The sequence below is a fragment of the Boleophthalmus pectinirostris genome, unplaced genomic scaffold (assembly GCF_026225935.1).
Source record: "Boleophthalmus pectinirostris isolate CB_2022bp ecotype Guang Dong unplaced genomic scaffold, ASM2622593v1 HiC_scaffold_3, whole genome shotgun sequence".
Classification (NCBI taxonomy): Eukaryota; Metazoa; Chordata; class Actinopteri; order Gobiiformes; family Gobiidae; genus Boleophthalmus; species Boleophthalmus pectinirostris.
In genome coordinates, this window is record NW_026571299.1 from 44,483,628 (window position 1) to 44,503,574 (window position 19,947).

Consider the following 19,947-nt stretch of genomic DNA (forward strand, 5'->3'; position numbering starts at 1 on the left):
AACTTCCTAAACATCCTACCTGTCCATCTGCCTCATGTCAGCACGCCGCCCCTCGCCTTTTCACGCTCTAGCTCCTTCCTGCATACAGCGAACACAAGCCCCTTCCACAGTGCGCGCTGATTAAAAGAGCAAGACCAAATGTGAAGCAAAAACGAGTCTAAATTTGTGTTACAGTGTTGGCACAAAGCAGGGTTAGGGTTAGGATTAAATTCTGTGGACTCTCCTTCAAAAAATTACACAGTGCACCTTCAATGTAGTACAGTTCAATGTCATACGATTTTTTTTTTACAATCTGTTACCTTGTACTTCTTGTGTATTTATAAAAATATCATAACTGTAGTCTTGTTACAGTGTGGCCTTTGCTGAATAATTCTACTATAATGTTGTGGCACTGGATCTTACATTTTACTTAATAATCTCATTCTCAATTTTTATGTTGTTTTATGTTTCTTATTCTTTTTTTTTTGCAGGCTTGAGTTGGTGTGAATTCATCCAAATTTATTGCAGTCTCCTTCACTGATAGCTGCATTTCACCACTACCTTTGCCTCTGTTGTGATTTCTTATTATAGCCGAGTGATGGGTGATTACAGAAAACCTTACATTCATGTCACAGAAATAGCTTATGTCTCTGCTGCAGATTGGGACTTGCTTTTATCAGATACAGAATTACAGATTGCCTCTCTCTTCAGTTACAGCGAGGTCAGGTTTGTAATCAACAGAATCCCAATTGCTACACTGTGCTCCCGCTGCTGCTGAAATACATTGTCTCAAAGTTGCTTGCTGTAAGAAATAGAGCAGCACAAGAAAAGTCCCATTTTTCACTCCCAACATCCTATCAGCTTGTTCCGATGGCATATGGCCAGCTTCTTGTATCTCTATCGATTTGTAATTTAGCCACCACTTTGTTTTCCTGTGTTTCTTCGTTGGAAAGAAGGTCAAGGGTTAACGTGTATCTCTCAGCATTGAGTTCACTTCGTCTTGTCTCCTTCCTGTTGTGACTCCATTGTTGAATTGTACAAGATCGAGAATCTGTCATCTTTATTTGTTAGTGAAATGGTTGGGGTTTTTAAATCGAAAGGTCCTCTGTCTGTGGTTTGAAATAAAATAAAAAATAAAAACATATAAAACAATACGAGGCCCCTAACCACAGGTGAGAAGTGTAGCAGATGGTACTGTATCCAATGTTAGTCAACAGTAAAATTACCACATTTCTTGAATTGTTCAGGCAGCACATAAATGTATATATAATATTTCTTAAAACAGCTTGCAATGTTTTAACTCCTGCACACAAACAGTTCACTGGCACCGATCCATCTGCGCCTTTTTAACAAAAGTCTTAGAGCATCATTGTATGCCACGCTCAGTCTCTGTAGGCTGGATTTTTTTATAGTTCACCCACAGATGTGCAGTGTAGAGCAAGGTGCAGTAAGTCAATTTAACTCTATTTTCTGTGACAGTACATTGGATTTTGAGTACAACATGTGGCCATCAGTACTGAAAGATAATTTTGTTTGGTTGTTGAAAAGAAAAAAGAAAACCAAATCAAAAGCAGTGTTGTGCATGAACGCGTTCAAAAGAGCGCGTTCATTGAACACGTTCATTTTTCAGTGAACTTTGAACTGAACGCAACACGTTTGTAAATCAAGAACTTGAACGTGAATTTGTTCAAATTATGTGTGATGAACGACGTACGTCACTGTTGGGTTCAGTTAAATGTCGGAATTTGTTTTCACCTGACGAGTGACGATCTGCTCGCACTTCACCTCGCGAAACCACAGCCGCGTGTCAACGCGAAGGCGACTCCACCGGCAGCTTTAACGGAACGTACGGGCTCTTGTGTCTCTCAATGGGAAGTCAATCAAACTTGACTGGGCGCGTTTAGCTGCTTGTATTTACCTTCTGTACAGGCTGACCACGGCAAACGCAAGGATTTCAAAAGTAAATTTCAAAGCACTAATTAACAGTGTATGTGGATCTGGGCTCTTTCACATGATACACAACTGCCCAGGGCTGATGGTAAATGCACAAATACAACAACAGATTCATGCTCTCTGTGTATTTTGACGGGGATACGCGCCTACGCTCGTGTAGAGCGTCAAAAAATAGGATGGATCCTATTTTCTGAAATCTACACGCACAGGACGTGCTGCTCCGCGCGCGTATTATTTTACTTGGTACAAATGTCAGTAACGCGCGTCACAATGCTTTTTAACCTGGATTGAAATGGTGAGTTTTTCGTTTTTTTTCATACAAATTTGCTAAATTCACCGCGATATCAGCAGCGGTGAAACGCCGGAGGTTCGCCCGCGTAGACCGTGATCCTGAGCGAAAGGACCGACGCAGAAGTCCGCGCCTCACCGAACTAAACGCAGCTGACGCCCGATCGCACTCGGGGTTCTCTCAGGGGCGGTCCTAGATTCCAAGTTCTAGTCCAGGATTAGTCCTGGTTTGGTCCTGGTTTAGTCTTGGTTTAGTCCTGGTTTAGTCCTGGTTCAATTCTGGTTCAGTCCTGGTTTAGTCTTGGTTTATTCCTGGTTTAGACCTGGTTCAGTCCTGGTTCAGTCCTGGTTTAGACCTGGTTCAATTCTGGTTCAGTCCTGGTTTAGTCTTGGTTTATTCCTGGTTTAGACCTGGTTCAGTTCTGGTTTAGTCCTGGTTTAGTCCTGGTTTAGACCTGGTTTAGACCTGGTTTAGTCCTGGTTCAGTTCTGGTATAGACCTGGTTTAGTCCTGGTTTAGACCTGGTTCAGTCCTGGTTCAGTTCTGGTTTAGTCCTGGTTTAGTCCTGGTTTAGACCTGGTTTAGTCCTGGTTTAGTCCTGGTTCAGTCCTGGTTCAGTCCATATACGGAGCAAAAGTTCAGCATCTTAACAGTTCTTTTGGTGAGAGTAAATTAAAAGTGCTGCAATAGTAATGTAATGCCTTACATTTTAAATACAGTAATATTGTAATGTAACAAATTACTTTGAAATGACAGTAACAAGTCATAAATAACACATTACAGTTTTAAAGTCACTTGTCCAACAGTGGATCTTGTAAAGTTGTTGTAAACTAGAAGTCAGTTTGAAAAATAAATGTAGCCTTTCATTTACAGATCTCATCTAAATATAAAATGAACTGAACTTTGAACTAGTTCAAAATTAAAATTGTGAACTATGAACGTGAACTATTCACTTTGAACAAGTGTGAACTGAACTTTGAACTAGTTCATGAAAAGTGTGAACTTGCACAACACTGATCAAAAGTCAAGATGAGTCAATATGAGAAAACAATGTGATTCTATTTTTGCCATATCATCCAACCCTGTTTCAGTAGTTATTTTTTTACATACAGAACTTGACCACTGGCCTCTTCTTCTCTTCTGCTGTGTGCTGATTATGCCCCATTTGTGTCAACAGACTCGTCTCGTGGCTTTGGAGGCAGAGCTGTCCCGTATCCAGGAAGTGAGCAGTCACCAGAGGAAACGCATCACTGAGATCCTCAACGGCTTGATGAGGGACTTGAGCGAGTTCAGCACAATAGTCGGAAACCGGGACATCAAACTGGTGAGTGGAGAGATGTTGAATTTAATTAGTGCCAAAAGGAAACAGACTGTGAGAAATATGCCTTAGAACACTGTCAATATCAAGCAGTGTAGTTCAAGATGCGTTTGTGCACTGGTGTCCAAAATATTTCTTTTGCCTTATGTTTCAGTGGTAGAGGAAAAAATTGAGTTTTATGTTTAGAAAGGAGTTATAGTTAGGCCTGTCACAATAGTTTACTATATCAACTTACCATTCAGTATATGAAAGCTGGAGCAATATATTTTGGGGGTAAATATTTATTGTGTGTAAAAAAAATTTAACAAAAATTTGCTATTTTATTAATAATAAGTTAAGATCTGAGCCTTACAGGGTTGAATAAGTAACTTCTTATAATTATTGGATATTTCTTTTATCTATTTGCTGGAGCTTTTAACAATACTGTGATGAATGATACAGTGGCATAAAGTCATTTCAATCTTGATAGCAATATATCATACTTCAACATTTTATATCATGACAAGTCTATTTATAGCCAGTAGTCAGGCGAATCAATTGTACAGGATTCAATTAAAGCCTAGTGCCAGTGGACATATTAAAACACTGTTAAGATATCCACTTTCCTATTAATGACACTCTAAAGGTGGTCATTGAACTGTGGAGTTGTGTGGAGCCCATATAAAAGCTTTTATGGTGGTGCTTTGTATTTGTGAAGCATATGTATAAGTGTATAAAAGCCCACATTGCTCATGACATTAGTACTATAGTAAATTCAAGAGCATGATAAGTTCCTGTGACTGCAATACAGTACACCTGCCAATCACTATTTCATCTTTGCACTTCTCTCAACTCACTTTTCTTAGTTGTTGTTGTATATAGCTGAGAGATATATTCGTATTTTATTTATTTTTTTACTTGCACATATAAATATATATAATTATGCCTTATTTGACACCAGTCTCATTATTTTTGCTACTTTATTTATTATTGCAATTTATATTTTTGCTCTTTGTTATAATATATTATGATGCGTGAGCTACTGTGTCCAAATAATTTCCCTTGTGGATCAGTAAAGTTTGTCTAAGTTTAAGTCAAGCAACGCATAAGAATTACTTGTGGATTTGAAGGATTTGGCATGGCAACAGTCCTCCGCTGTAAAGCAATAAAGCAATTCAAATCAAACCATTACATCTTTTGAATGGGGAAAGATCTTCATAATCCTTCAAATCAGGAAGAAATCATGCGCCTGAAACTCATGAATAGAATGACATACAGAAAGGGAATTCATTATAAAAACATGTGAAAATGTTAATACATCTTTTATCCATTTTATTATTTTCAATGCCTCTTGCAAGGCAATTGTGCATTTTGTCATCCCAACCGATATTTATTTGGTGTAGGGTCTGTGAAATGCACCAGAAAATGTTTCCGTTATTAAGCCTTCCTATCTTCATGGAGACCAAACCAGACCGAGTTACAGGTCAGATCAGGCAACCTGTCTGTTTTTCTAGGTATTTTTGAAATATATAAAACTAGCTGTAATTTAATAATGTAAGGTAGAGCTGTTTAATGTCATACTGTGAAACACTCCAGGCAGATCAATGACATATCCATAGAAAAAAGTAGATGACAGACCTCCAACCAAAAAGATACACAATGTATCTTTAACACATCGTAAAAGTCAGTGGCAGTGCTTGACGCCATAGTTTGTACAAGATGCACATCTTCTCTGTCAAATGTAGACAGATTAGAAAAGTCTCTCCCACTCCACCTCGCTCTTATTTCAAAGCATCTGCTAAAGGGTGCTATTACCTCAACGACTATGAATATAAAACACAACCCTCCCTGCGAACCTGTCTTCTTATTACCCCCACTGCCCTATGTTAAGCCAACTTCACTTTTTGAATGAATTTTCCTGCAGCCGGCCGAGATCACGGGTGCCATAGAAGAGGAGTTCACTGTGGCGCGCCTCTACATCAGCAAGATCAAATCAGAGGTGAAGTCTATGGTGAAACGTTGTCGTTACCTGGACAACCTTCAGATGGAGTGTCAGCGCAAGATGGAGGAGACGGGCAAAGAGCTGTCCTCATGTCAGCTCCTTGTTTCACAGGTAAAATGTCTCAGTTTGAGGAATAATAGAGTTCTAGATTATAATCACGTGGCTTCTTAGTAGATAATGCGTCCTCTGTAATTCTGTTGCTAATTATCTAGTGCATTGAAGTGCCTGAATGAAAGTTTTAGAGTGTGGCGTTCAGGAGATGATGGCTATGATAACAATAGCATAATTATCTGTTTAGACAATGACAAAGCTCTCTGATTAGGCAAGCATAATTTATACTTAGATAGGCTTTGTGAAATGTGAAATAAACAGATGGTTTGTACTAAAGGCATAGGGACACATAAAATTATATATAATTAAAGATGCACTGTGTAACTTTTCTGCTAGGAGGACTGCCACAAGCTTGTTTCCATGGAGATATTATTGCTTTGCTTAAAAGGTTTCACAGTATAGCCAACTATTTATCAACCTATCTATGTTGCATTTATTCAATTACAGTTTTACTGCTCAAAAATACTACAAAAAAACATGTATTCCTAGAGTGAGCCTCTCCACAGGTCAGATCTGTAATTTGGCCTGGAGGCATTGTGAGTTGGTCTCCATGGAAATAGAGTAATGCCTTGTTTAATGCCATACTGTGGACATTCTAGATAACATTTCCATGAAGACAAGCAGGTGGCAGATACTCTACCAGAAAGTTGCACAGTGCACCTTTACTTGTAAAACTGATATTTAATGAATGTGAGTGAGTATTGATTATTGCAGTGCATAGCATAAAGTAAATATGGCAGTGGGCACATTTACACAGCCAGACTAGACTAGAATAATCACACAGTCATTAATAAGGTATAATTTTTGTTGTGCGTTTACTCAAAAACTCACGATTATTGATTTTTAGAGCTACTACTGTGTTTGGAGGACAAAGTACAAAGACTTTTGTACTTTCAATATTCAACATGTTCTATTTCATTTTTGTCTTTGCTTGATTAGTTTTTATTTTTGCATAATTTTCCATGTCAAAACCTGAACTATCAAAAAGAAATCAGATTGATCACATCAGATGAAACAGTTTACATTACATTTCAATAATCTTATAATTCCAGAAATCAGAAAATGATAATATTTTCAGTGTGCATATTAACATACACACTTACATAAAAGGATGCATATGAATGTAGGACCGTTTCTGCCTAACCAGGAAATAAATTCTGAATGACCTGGTTAATTTCACTGTTGTTAGTAGACACATAGACTCCTCAAACAGTTCTGGGCATACCCAGCAGTCCCATGGCTCATCAGTATCCTGTGTGTGTTGTTCACGCTCTGTTGTGACTTCCAGCATGAAGCAAAGATCCGTTCTTTGACCGACTGCATGCAGAACGTGGAGCAGAAGAAGAGACAGCTGGAGGACAGCTATGACTCTCTCAAAGAGGAACTGGCCAAACTCCAAGCTCAAGGTACGGCTGTGAATACCATTGTAATAAAACAATGCAGTGACATCCTGAACATACCAACACCCATCAGGGTCTATGTGTAAATAACAGTATGATACCGGAGTCTAGCCACTACCTGCTGAATATGAACCTGTGATGAATTAAATAGGTTAGGAAAATCAATACTGTGCAAGGATGGTGCAGTACATAAAACAGAATATATAGGTTCTGCTGGAATAATGCCATGGGTCTCTAATAAATAAGAAACAAGTTAAAGGCGCTGTACTTGATTTAAAAAATAGAAGTAGTGCAGTGGTCCAAAAGTTATTCCTCACATTATTATCTGATTATTCACAGTGATGATAAGTGCTCTCAAGAGACCAGCTCTCAAGAATTGTGCTCTGGCAGTAAAACTAACAACTAGCATGTAAATGTGCACTTCTTGATTATAGGACTATACCATGATTTCTAATTAGGTGAAGGCAATACTAGACTTAGTTGACCTCAATAACTGCTTATACAATATATCTGTACCGAGGCAAGACAAATGGTGCTTAAATACATGGGGAAAAAATCTGGTATGTGGCCATTAAGTTGAAATTTACTTGCTGAAATGTACATGTTTTCCACATTATGGAAAAAAAAAGATAATAATAATTTTAAAACATTCACAGAAGAACAAGCAATATACAATCATGCATGGGAGATCTATGTCCATGCTAGATAACTATCATTCTGTTTTGTGGCTCAGTTCAAACCTGATGCATATTTATAAATGTGTAAGTGTAAGTTTCAACTAACTATGTAGATTCCCAGGATGCACACACATTTCAGAAATCAGGCCAAAGGCAGTGTGAGTCACTCTTTTAGGGAGTCCCAATGAACTGCTTTAAATAACAGGTGGCTAAATGAATCTACTCTTTATTCACGATGCCACATGGTCCTTGAGTGGTCTCTGTAGAAAATAAACACTGAGCTGTGGAGGTTGTGTCTGAAAGAGCCTGATATTTCCATCATTAAAGCAGCAGTAAACACTATGTCTTGCTCAATGTCCCCGTGGCTGGGACATTACACATGATTACACCAGAGGCATGACTTGTCCCCTGCTGACCTGATCATCACAATCATTCGATGTACCGCAGTGCTGTCAAAGGCAGGTCACTGTCACCCCGTTTGTCTCCATCAGTGACACACTCCTCCCTCTCTCTACTTCTCTCTCCTCTTCTCTCCCTCTCTCTCCCTCTCTCATCTTCTGTCTCCCTCTCTCTCCCTCTTTCTCCCTCTCTCCTTTCTACTTATCACTATACTTATCTTCCAAACATGTGCGCTTGGATGTTTTCAGAGAGTGTGTCACGGGTGGCCATGCGGGAGAACCACACAACAGTCCAGAAGTCGGCCAGGATAAAGGTAACCATGACTCGGACTGGAGCATCTCCAGTGAATGCTTTCATCTGCCACAGTCCTGTGCCAGCTGCTGCTTTCATCGTGTGTAGTTGGAGAGTTAGACACAGACATTCTTCATGTGTCGTTTGAGGTGTCCGTGGTTCTCCTAAAGCTCAAATTATTCATTATAGTGCTCTGAGGGAAGTCAGATAGCTTTGTAACAAAATGAGACTCAGGTAGCAACAGGAATGTTTTCTCAGGAAATGTCAGTTTCAAGCACAGAAGCCATCAAGTCTTTATCCCAAAATAATCACTCTGTTAAAATATATTGCACATCTGTAGCAAGGCCTATTAAGAGCAATTGTTTAGTTCTAGTTAGTCATTTTTAGTGCAGTTGCACATGTTTATTAGCTTGGATCCTTTTTGTATGCAGGACTTAAAAGGCACAGTAGTGTTTGAACTAAGCTCCAGCAAAGAACATTGTTCCTCATGGGACTCACAATTATGTAATCGAGCAGTTTCCAGCTGTTATTCTACTACAGGGTAAATATTAACATGCGATCAAATCACTAATAAGGCCATTCTAAATGAGACCGAGAGGGCTCTCTGGGGCTCTCGTTCATCACTAAATCACCAGTAAACAGGTCATATTTGAAACCTCTTGTTTTATTTTATGTCATGGTTCATTAGCTCACTAGTCACACTGGCAGTGAAGTACACTCTGGTCCATTTGCTATGCTTCCATGGCCTTGTCCAAATGTTCACTGGAGTGTGTAATACTCAGTCATTATTTAGTGTTTTCCCCTCTGTCCTAACACGTGTCTGTCCTGCCCCTGGCGGTGGGCTCTCCTCAGAGGGCCATGGAGCAGCAGATGGCCTCACTCAGAGAAGCACACAGCAAACAGCTCAGCCTCCTGAGAGATGAACTCAGCGAGAAGCAGAGGACCATTCACCAGCTCTCAGAGTCAGTGCCTACTTTTCATTCTGTTTGTCATTCCTTAAAATAGCTATACATTTTCAGTTAATTGCCTGGTCTTATCTCTCCCATGAGGTCTGCATTGTGAATGAACTGCAGTACCAGGTTTTTGTTGTTTGGGACCCCTCTGGGCATTTGTGTTTAGAAGCTACAGTTTATCAGAGGAGACAGGGAGGACAGTACACAGAAGACTACTGGGAGACAGTGTCCTTCTCAGGTTCAGGGGGGGCAAACAGGCATTCAGACTCCTCTGTCTTTTTCTGTTAATCTTATACAATTGTTGGGAAATGGATGGACATCAAATACAATAGTGTATAAAAGCACAGGGTCACAATGTAGTATCTAACATCTAAGCCTTCATGGTAATCAATGAAAATTACCTTCTGCTTTGTGTTAAACCTGACACATAAGTATGTGATACATAGAGGTACGAGCACAATTATGTTCAATTACAGTGAATAATAATACAAATTGTAAGTAAGTAAATGTTGAGACAAGGTTAAGCGGAAAAGGACAAATTTAATGTAATCACATAGAGCTCCATTACATTAAAATTGTGTTTTTTTTATTTTGACCTCTACATAAAGGACACAGCCTACGCCCTGCATTTTAGATGACTGAGCTAGACACTGAAGGAAAATCTTAATCCAAATCAGTCTTTTGCTTTGTGCTTTAGTTGTAACCAGAAACAGCAGTTGGAGCTAGACCAACTCCATGAGGACTTTGAACGTCTGAAGAGCCAGGAGCATCACAAGAGCCGGCAGCTGGAGGAACTAACGTGAGTTTGAGTGTGTGTGCTCTGTGGGGCTGGCCAGTGTTCAAACAGTGTCCATATGGATGCCTCAGGGCTGTCTCTTTCACTCCACATCCTCTACTCCTCTCTGTCACTTACCATCTTTAGTCCACTTATTTTGTTGTTATGACATCCATGCAGTATTCATGTACTGTGTGCTTTTCTTAAAATTCTAACAGAGCTATACAGGCTGTGCCTATAATTGGCTAGAAAGCTCAGCTAACCCTTTTAACCTTCTTTTATCTGGTTAGCTGTCAGACCCTCTTTTCCGTTTCCATTATAGACTTTTACTTTAGAGAGACAGCTGGTTAGTAATAGGCCCCAGCATTGACCTTTGCAGCATGTTGCATCATGTGGCAGATGGCTAGCAGCTCATGAATACGTCGATGGTGTATGATACATATGTTCCTTATTCATGAAAGTGCTCTAAATCTGCATATACTGTATGTGTCTGCCTTTTTCTCCGTCTGTAGGTTTCTTAATGAGCGACATGAGCAGTCAAAGCAGGACCTCAAAGGGCTGGAGGAGACTGTTGTAAGTAATGATGTTTTCTGGTCATTTTCACTCTTGCAGTTAATGTTTTTTTATGTTTTTCACTTTTTTGTGTGTATTTTTAAACTGAAGGCTCGTGAGCTCTACAGCCTGCACAACCTGCGCAAACTGTTTGTTCAAGACCTCACCACTCGAGTCAGAAAAGTAAGTCCTTATCCACTGTATCTGAGAAGCACAAACAATCACTCCATCTCCCATTGTATTGACTTTTATCACCTTTTTGGACAGAGTTCAGACTTGCACCTGGATGACAGTGGAGGTTATTTTACTCAGAAACAGAAGATTTCCTTTCTCGAGAACAACCTGGAGCAGCTCACAAAAGTTCACAAACAGGTAACAAACTTAGTGAGTTTACTTTTAAAATGCTGACAGTTCTGAATCTTCCACTTTCAGCACCAGCACATGGTTGTGTTAGAGGTGCAGTCATACATTCAGAATGAAAATAGGAGAGAAATCTGTTCTAATCCAAAAAGATTGTTGTGTGCTATCTGTCTGTGCTCTCCCAGGGCAAAGCAATACTAGGCCCATCAATAATATTTCTCCAGGAAGTTATGAAAGTCTCCTTGAAACAGTGCAGTGAGGTGTGCGTTCAGGGAAATCTGTGCAGCACAAAATATTTTTTTATATTTGATAAACAATGAGTTCATCCTCAGAGGGTTCTAACTACAGCAGCAATGACAGGTGATGCTCAGCTGATTGGCACATGTACTTAGGCTGTCAGATCTTGTGAAGTGAGCTGCAGCAGTTTGTAGAAAGAGGCTGCTGGGAGAGGCCTTCCTATCCACCTCCCACTGATACTGTGAGAATGAAAGCCTAAAGTCATGCTCATGAATCTTAAAGTCTCAGTGGAGAGTGATAAGGCAAAGGAGATGTGTCCACAGATGTGTAATGTGTGTGTGTCCACACACCTGCTGTGCCTCCACATGCACAAATCATACAGATGGGATTATTCCCGTGACGCAGCTGCAGTCCTACACTGCTCTGCCTATTTCAGTTTGTTCATGTATTACTTTCTAAAAGCAGATTATGTTTCTGGAGGGTTTGTGCAAACGACTGCACATTTTTAGGACGGTAAAAACTATGCATCATTCTAGTCTAGTATGTCTCACTCCAGGGTCTGGGCTCATTTGCATAATCATGGTGTTCGGACTCTGCCCATCCGAGGTGCTCCATCAGGGATTTTTTATCCTCACTCTACATCTGCTCCAAATGGATGATACTTAATTATGGCCTCACAATCAGAAATTAAGAGGACCATAGAAATGCAAAAGCCATCACATAAGCAGTGATGCTGGGGTTATGAATACACTTACAATGCATTATCTACACAGTACTGTGAACTATTGTGAAGATTAATTGTGATATTACAATTCACTGACTGAAATGAAAAATACAGACCTAATAAGGCAGCAGTATCCTATAAAAATAAAACGGGAGGACTGTATTGATTTTAAGAGTGTAATTATCTGTATATTGTCTGTTTAGTGACCCCTCAGTCTTCTTACTGTAAGGCAGTATTGGTTTCTTGACTCATAACTGACCTTAACAAATACAAGTGAGAGAGATTGGCCCCAACCTCCTGCGGCCTCTTTTTCTCTAATGAATGATACATCATCAATATTATTGCTTTAACTGGTCCGGATATGGAAACTAAAATGAAAAATTTGAACGGTCTCAGGCATCAGAGATGCAGTTCTTTCTTTTGTTTAAATCTGCAAACATTTAAATATGGGTGTGGGTTACAAAAAAACCTTACAGAAGAAATGGGTCGCTGCATCTTTATGTTTTCCAATATGGCTCACTATTATGTATTCTGAGTAGTACCTCATCTCTTTTACACTTACTCGCACATGTTTGAAACTCCAGCTTATCCTGAAATACCCTTTTAAGAATGTAAGAAACAATTCAAAATAGAAAAAAAAGTAGTTTTTATTTTTATTTTTTATGATTTCCCTTGTCAATGCAGTGTGTACTGGTGTTTTCCTGTCACAGCTGGTCCGTGACAATGCAGACCTGCGCTGTGAACTTCCAAAGTTGGAGAAGCGTCTCCGATCTACAGCTGAGAGAGTCAAGGCTCTGGAGGGGGCACTGAAGGAGGCCAAGGAGGGCGCCATGAAGGACCGTCACCGCTACCAGCAGGAAGTGGAGCGCATCAAAGATGTGATGATCAGGACTCGCAACCCTTTCCGCCGCCCACACGCAGCTCAGATTGGTCAGCCTTATTCCTCACCTACTGCACTAAACATCATCCCCAATGTCTCATCTTGATAAAAGCTGTGTAAGCGGATCAAATGGAGCAATATAATAACAAGGCTCTATCCAATAATTTGTACCGCTGCACTGATCCTTTAAATCCTATCTGCCAGCGTCAACATCAGGTCAGCCATAGATTTAACGCATTATATTTAATATATAAATATTTTAAAAATATTTGATATATTAGCTACTGAAAATATGTTTTCACATATGCCCTATGAAAATACTATGGACTCAGATCAGAATTATTCAACATGGCTACAGGATATACTTAAGCATTTGTGATTATTTAAAGGTGAATTGCGTAACATTTCTAGTGGAGGGTTCATTACCTGCTTTCCTCCATTGAAATGTTATTGCTTTGACTAGAATGTTCTAGTATAGATTAAACTTATCTATCACAAGGGAGACAAGCAGGTTACAGTACTACTCTACATTACAGCTCAGATCTGTGGAGAGTCACCCCTATTCACAGAAGGAATTATTGTATTTTTGAGCAAAGGAAACACATAAATGTGTTAATAGAATAAATGCTAGATGTGTATGTTTAAAATCATACCATGGAGGATTCCAGACAAAGCAATAACATCTCCATAGAGAGGGTCTCAAGGATTTCTGTTGCTAGTTTCTACTCTGGAGACATATTTCACACCTGAAACCACAACTACTAAGGTGCTGGTGGAAATTGTGCTACTGTTGATCTGTTGGGGGTGAAGTCATACAAGTGTCATACAGAAGGTATGATCTGACGGTACCAATAAAGAAGCCCTTAAATCCCATTTAAGCATTTGTTTGTTTATATAAGATGTTTCATGGTACAGGTTTTCCTTATTTGTTCTTTTCTTATTAATTCCAGTGAGGCTCATTCACACATCCTCTTAACAAGTTCTTATATGCTTCTAATTTCCCCTGCAGTTTATTCCTATAGTCCAGCATGAAAGTATATAGTTACGCTCCACTGGCTCATGTCTGGCACCAAACTAAAAATAACACTCTCTAATGATGATGCTTACGCCAGTGATACAGTTGGGGAACTCTTTTCTCCCAAAACTTGCCAAGACTTGCTTTAATGAGATGCACATTCTTTGAGAAAATGAGTTATTGATTTTGTGTCCTTGCTGTTTTCTGTAAATGTTTTTCTAATGTCCATGAATTACAAGTGATTTTAGGATTGTCCTTGGGCATCCACAGCTTAATTTCTGGAATATTGAATTCTAATATTGTACAGTTTTAAAACAGAAACCACAGTAGAGCCCTGAGGCACATGAGACTAAAGATGTTCTCATTGGAGCATGGATGAATAGCTAAGTCAATACATCATCTTTTCTCACTCCCTACAGCGAAGCCAGTGCGTCCGGGCCATTACCCGCTGTGTCCTCCCTCCAATCCCTTCTTGAGCCGAGGCTTCAGCGAGCACCCCATCACCTTCTGCAACGCCGTCTTCTACAACCAAAACAAACAGAAAGCATCCGTCCCCGCTGAGCCCCTTTCTCCAGACAGCGAGCCTGAGTCCACACCGAGCAGCCCCACCAAGATGCCTCACGCACAAGACAGCCAGGAGTGTGATAATGGACTACAAAACAGCATGTAAGTATTAAAAGTGTGCACACAATATAACGAGTCTGGGAATCTTATGAGAGATACAAATATGCATACAAAATGAATAATAGTGAATTCACAAAGGAACAAGAAAGCATGGGTCAAGGCAAGGCATGTGTATAAATTACACATGAAAGCTATTAACCAAAGAAGCTCAAAAACTGATTTGTTGTGATGCACATGCTGGATTAGAGTTATTTCCCTATAGATTTACTGAATAGTCATACATGATTTGCTCCTCGGGATGGCTTCTTGGCTTATGTTTATCTTTGCATCTTAATCTTTGACCTTGCATTAACTCTGGATCATAAGCTGACTTGGGAATTGCCCTTGGGGGAGTTCGATGCAACACAGAAATAAATATTTAATTTGTATGAGATAGTACTCAGTTCTGTTTTGATCTTTCAGTGTGTGTTCTTTCAAATGTACATCAAGCATTGTAATATAGTCTTCTTAGTTAAGCAACGGTTTAGTATATCAAAATATCGATTTATGGAAATATTGATACTCAGTTTGGTGATACAGTATCGTTATTTTGGGCTGCTGTATTGATATATCATCATGTTTCTTAGTTTTTTTTTGTATCTTTTAGCAAATTTTTTGTGACTGCACTACAATTTCTGGCTTATTTAGTGGAAGGAAACTTGTTTATGCAATACATTATTCACTGTTTTGATTATTAAAATGTATGTATATTAACCTCAGTATTGAAAAATCACTAGTTTAGCAACTTATAGTAAGAGAATATGATAAAAAAAAAAAACATTAGACTTAGTCCTGTCCTTTTATGGGATGAAATTTGGCCAGTGCAGCCCTCATTAAACACTGCTGTTGACTCTTTCTAGTTTTTTCTCCATGCTTTTAACTTCCCTGTGCTTGGAAATGAGCTCTGATTGCATATTGTTCAAAGGTAGCCACTTCCTCAGTCTTGCCTCTGCATTATCACACTAGGTAGACGGTGAGAGTGAGAATTTTCAAACGCCATTTTGAGTTTGTAGATATGCACCTCATTCACATTAGAAAGTGTGATAATTGTAATAGAACTGAACTGACTGAATTTTATGGTTTTGTATCTGCACAGTCTTCCAGTGGATCCTGTGAATACAGCTGCCAGCAGCACGGCGGAGATGCTCGACTCAGAAAATGGTGAGCCCTCTTCTGCTCGTTAAAACAACTTTTAGGGAGAGTGACCTTTCTTTTATATCATGCACAGTTTTGATCATTGCATGTGGAAGGCAGGGAAGGGGGGTGGTAAGTGGGACTTGCAGATTGTTATCACTGTGTAAAGGGTGGAAAAGTACAGGGAAAACTCAAAAGCACTTTATACTGTGTAATATTTTTTGTGTTGTAATCAAGTTTGTTTAATCACCAAGGTTATGGAGTGATTTATGTCTTCTTAGTAAATCATGGTGCTATTTGTTGATTTTGAACATAATTCTATTTTTGAATTAAATTGCCCTATAGTTTAATTTATATTAGAATATGTTGGGTTTATTTATTCCAGAAGTATTTTTCTGTGTACTTTTATATATTTTATATATATATATATATATATATATATATATATATATATATATATATATATATATATATATATATATATATATATATATATAGTACTTTTTTTTTTTTTGTGATTTTTGCTTGATTTTACATTAGCTTCACACAATAATATTTGTTTTAGAACAGAGAATAACTTAATAACTTACATACCAGATCTAAAAGTTACCTTGAAAATGTTGTATTAACCATGTCTATCATAAGGTGTCTGTGTCCTTGGAACATCTGTCTCTTCATGGAGGCAGCAGACATAGTGCTGTCATAAACATTGTCATAAACTGGCTATTTCACTGTGCTCCAGACAAGCTTGTATGACTTTTTATTTTTTACAATTTTGCTTCAGTTGTGTGTCCTGCAAGCCACAATCTAAATGTTACTACACAGCCAGCAAGGTCTTCCAGGTAATGCTGCGTTTGACAAAAAGGCTGTTTGTCCAAGAGATTATTTCTACCCACTGTTCCCTGGCCGGCCTTCAAGTGAACTCTCAGCTCTCAGTGCAAACATAAGATCAAGCTGGGGACTGGGCGGCAGACATTTTAACCATATATCCTCACCTTTCCCAGATATAACAAGATCAAAATTGTAGCAAAACTTGACTTTAGACAGCTCAGATCTGTAGCATGCAGTGGTGCGTAGAAGTACTGAAGAAGTGTTTTGTTATTTAAGTAAAAATACAGATCTCATAACAGAAAAAAATCAAGTAAAAGTAAAAGCAGCATGTTAAAATGTCTACGTAAATCTACGTATTTATGTACTTAAAGACTAAAAAGTAAAACTATTTTGTGTAGATTGTGGCTTATAAGGCTTCAAACACAGTGATTTTGATGAAGATTTGTGATGTTGATCAGAAACAACTGAATATTATTGTTTTCTAGTTGTTTTTATTTGTATATTTTTTGTTTGTTTAACATGTCAACAATAAACCCCCCCAGCCTTTTCAGCAGGTGTCAGACAGTAATAAAAATAAAAAATAAAATACTGTCAGTCCAGTTCAAAAATGTAGTGGAATAGACAGTAAAGTGCAGTAAAGTGAAAGTAAAAAGTATCCACTGTAAAATGTACTTCAGGAAAGTACAGATACCTAAAATGTATACTTAAATACAGTACTTAACTACTTTTATGTTTTTACGTTCCATCACTGGTGGTATGGTGCTGTAGTTTTACTGACTGCTGACTGTTAATTGAATATACTGCTGCTGTGAAAATGGTTGCCTTGTCTCCTGTGGTGCTCATCTTTGTGTAATGTCTTCGTAGTTTTATTTTTTGCCATAGTTCGTTTCATCGTAGAAGTAAGGGTATAGCATAGAGTTTAAGCACCCAATAAATACTTCCTGCACCGAAGCTAAAGGTGCATTATGAAATTTTAATATGTAACTGTATGGGGCCTTGCCTGGTTACAGCCCTGAAAGCTGCCCCTAGAGATGAGAAAGACATAGTGTGAATGTGTGCGTAAGCAGCCATCAGCAGAGGACTATTATAGACGATAGATTGTGCTTGCTGTGTCATTACTCAACCAGAGAGATGCCCACCTCATCCTGTGTCCCAGAGATGACAGCTGTATGGGCACGCACAACACCAACCCACCTCTTTCACGCTCAGTAAATATCAATAATGATCAAAATCACACCTTAGATCAGTTTATCAGTGCTCAAGGACAGCACACGTCATGTCCATCACAGCGGACTGGTCAGTGCTACAAGTTACCAGGGTTATTTACACAGGTTTTCAGTTCTCGACTCTAAAGGGCAGCTGTCTGGCTTTACAGAGCCCATGTTTTCTGATCTGTGTTATGATGTTGTTTCCTCATCACAAACATACTGTACCTGCTGGAGTTATGTTTTGCTTCATTCACACATGTTTAACACTCAAACCCTGCATATTCAGGCTGAGTTCTTCTCTCAAACGGAAAATACTGTTCTACCTTGTGATGTCACGTGGTAATACAGCATTGTTTCCCAAAGACCGGATCATGGCCATCAGGTGGGTCGCAAGAGATTTTTTTGGGTCTCCTTGTCACGATCTGCATGTAGATCTGCAATATACATATACATACTGTATACATATACATATACATATACATATACATATACATATACATATACATATACATATACATATGGGTCCAGTCAAGTGGTAACGGAGGGAAACAGATTTTTGACATTCAAATAGCTCTTATTCAGAAACTAGAGGGACTATTGAAATAAGTAAGGTATCAGAATGTAGGAAAGAGTTAACACTCCAACAGGGTCAAGTTAAACCTGTGATATTCTTTCAAGTTGTTGACAAAAAATTTAAAAACACATGTCGGTAACGGAGGGAATGAAATATGCAGCACTTTTTGGACAATAAATACAAACAGTGATAACTCTTGGTTCTCACTTACATATCCTTAACAAACTGGTTTGAATATTTGCTTCATGTAGTTTTCTACCATATGGTACAAGATTAGGTTGAAAAACCTCTTACTTTTTGACTAATGAGATTTTTTATTAAGAAAGATCATGGTAACGGAGGGAAAAGTAATGGAGGTAAAATTGTGCAAGCAAGTAGAAGGTGCATGATTTTGCATAATTTGTCGCTTATTTCTTCCGAAAACTTTAATATTACTTCAAAATGAAAGGAAACTATTTCTATAAAATATGTCAGTCCTTCCAAGCAAATTTTTATCATTTTAAATAAATAAAAAAAATAAATAAATAAAAAAATAAAAATAAATCCTCCCCCTTGAACTGCCACCTTACCGTGGTGGGGGAGTTTGCGTACCCGAATGATCCTAGGAGCTATGTTGTCCGGGGCTTTATGCCCCTGGTAGGGTCTCCCATGGCAAACAGGTTCTAGGTGACGGGGCAGACTAAGAGCAGTTCATAGAACCCATATGAACAGTGTAATATCGAGGACCGTGACGTCGCCCGGTATGGCGCAGCCGGGGCCCCACCCTGGAGCCAGGCCTGGGGTTGGGGCTCGAATGCGAGCGCCTGATGGCCGGGCCTTTGCCCATGGGGCCCGGCCGGGCTCAGCCCAAAAGGACGACGTGGGTCCACCCTCCTGTGGGCTCACCACCCGCAGAGGGGTTCATAGGGGTTGGGTGCATAGAGGACTGGGCGGCGGTCGGGGACGGGTGTCCCTACGGCCTGGTCCGCACACACAGCATCTGGCTGTGGCGACGTGGAATGTCACCTCGCTGGGGGGCAAGGAGCCCGAGCTTGTGCGGGAGGTTGAGAGATACCGGCTAGATATAGGCTCACTTCTACGCACAGCTTGGGCTCTGGTACCCAACTCCTTGAAGGGGGTTGGACCCTCCATTTCTCTGGCGTTGCCCACGGGGAGCAGCGGCGAGCTGGTGTGGGCTTGCTTATAGCCCCACAGCTCAGTGTTGGAGTTCACCTCGGTGAACGAGAGGGTCGTGTCCCTGCGCCTTCGGGTCGGGGACAGGTCTCTCACTGTGGTGTCAGCCTACGGGCCGAACAGCAGTGTAGAGTACCCGGCCTTCTTGGAGTCCCTGGGAGGGGTACTGGACAGTGCACCAACTGGGGACTCCGTTGTTCTACTGGGGGACTTCAACGCCCACGTGGGCAACGCCAGTGACACTTGGAGAGGGGTGATCGGGAGGAACGGCCTCCCTGATCTGAACCCGAGCGGTGTTTTGTTATTGGACTTCTGTGCTAGTCACAGTTTGTCCATAACGAACACCATGTTCGAGCACAAGGGTGTCCATAAGTGCACGTGGCACCAGGACACCCTAGGTCGGAGGTCGATGATCGACTTTGTCGTCGTGTCATTTTACCTCCGGCCGCGTGTCTTGGACACTCGGGTGAA

General features: G+C 39.8%; 1 protein-coding gene across 1 annotated transcript in view; it reads left to right on the plus strand.

Moving 5' to 3' along the window:
* The window catches only part of kif5ab (kinesin family member 5A, b), a 100,404-nt gene that overhangs the window by 70,134 nt on the left and 10,323 nt on the right, over positions 1-19,947 (plus strand). The window contains exons 15-26 of the mRNA XM_055160227.1: positions 3,398-3,544; positions 5,442-5,630; positions 6,919-7,036; positions 8,355-8,419; positions 9,250-9,359; positions 10,048-10,149; positions 10,638-10,698; positions 10,789-10,860; positions 10,945-11,049; positions 12,709-12,928; positions 14,313-14,559; positions 15,653-15,717. Coding sequence (XP_055016202.1) covers positions 3,398-3,544; positions 5,442-5,630; positions 6,919-7,036; positions 8,355-8,419; positions 9,250-9,359; positions 10,048-10,149; positions 10,638-10,698; positions 10,789-10,860; positions 10,945-11,049; positions 12,709-12,928; positions 14,313-14,559; positions 15,653-15,717 — 1,501 coding nt within the window. The remainder of the gene's footprint in view (positions 1-3,397; positions 3,545-5,441; positions 5,631-6,918; positions 7,037-8,354; positions 8,420-9,249; positions 9,360-10,047; positions 10,150-10,637; positions 10,699-10,788; positions 10,861-10,944; positions 11,050-12,708; positions 12,929-14,312; positions 14,560-15,652; positions 15,718-19,947) is intronic.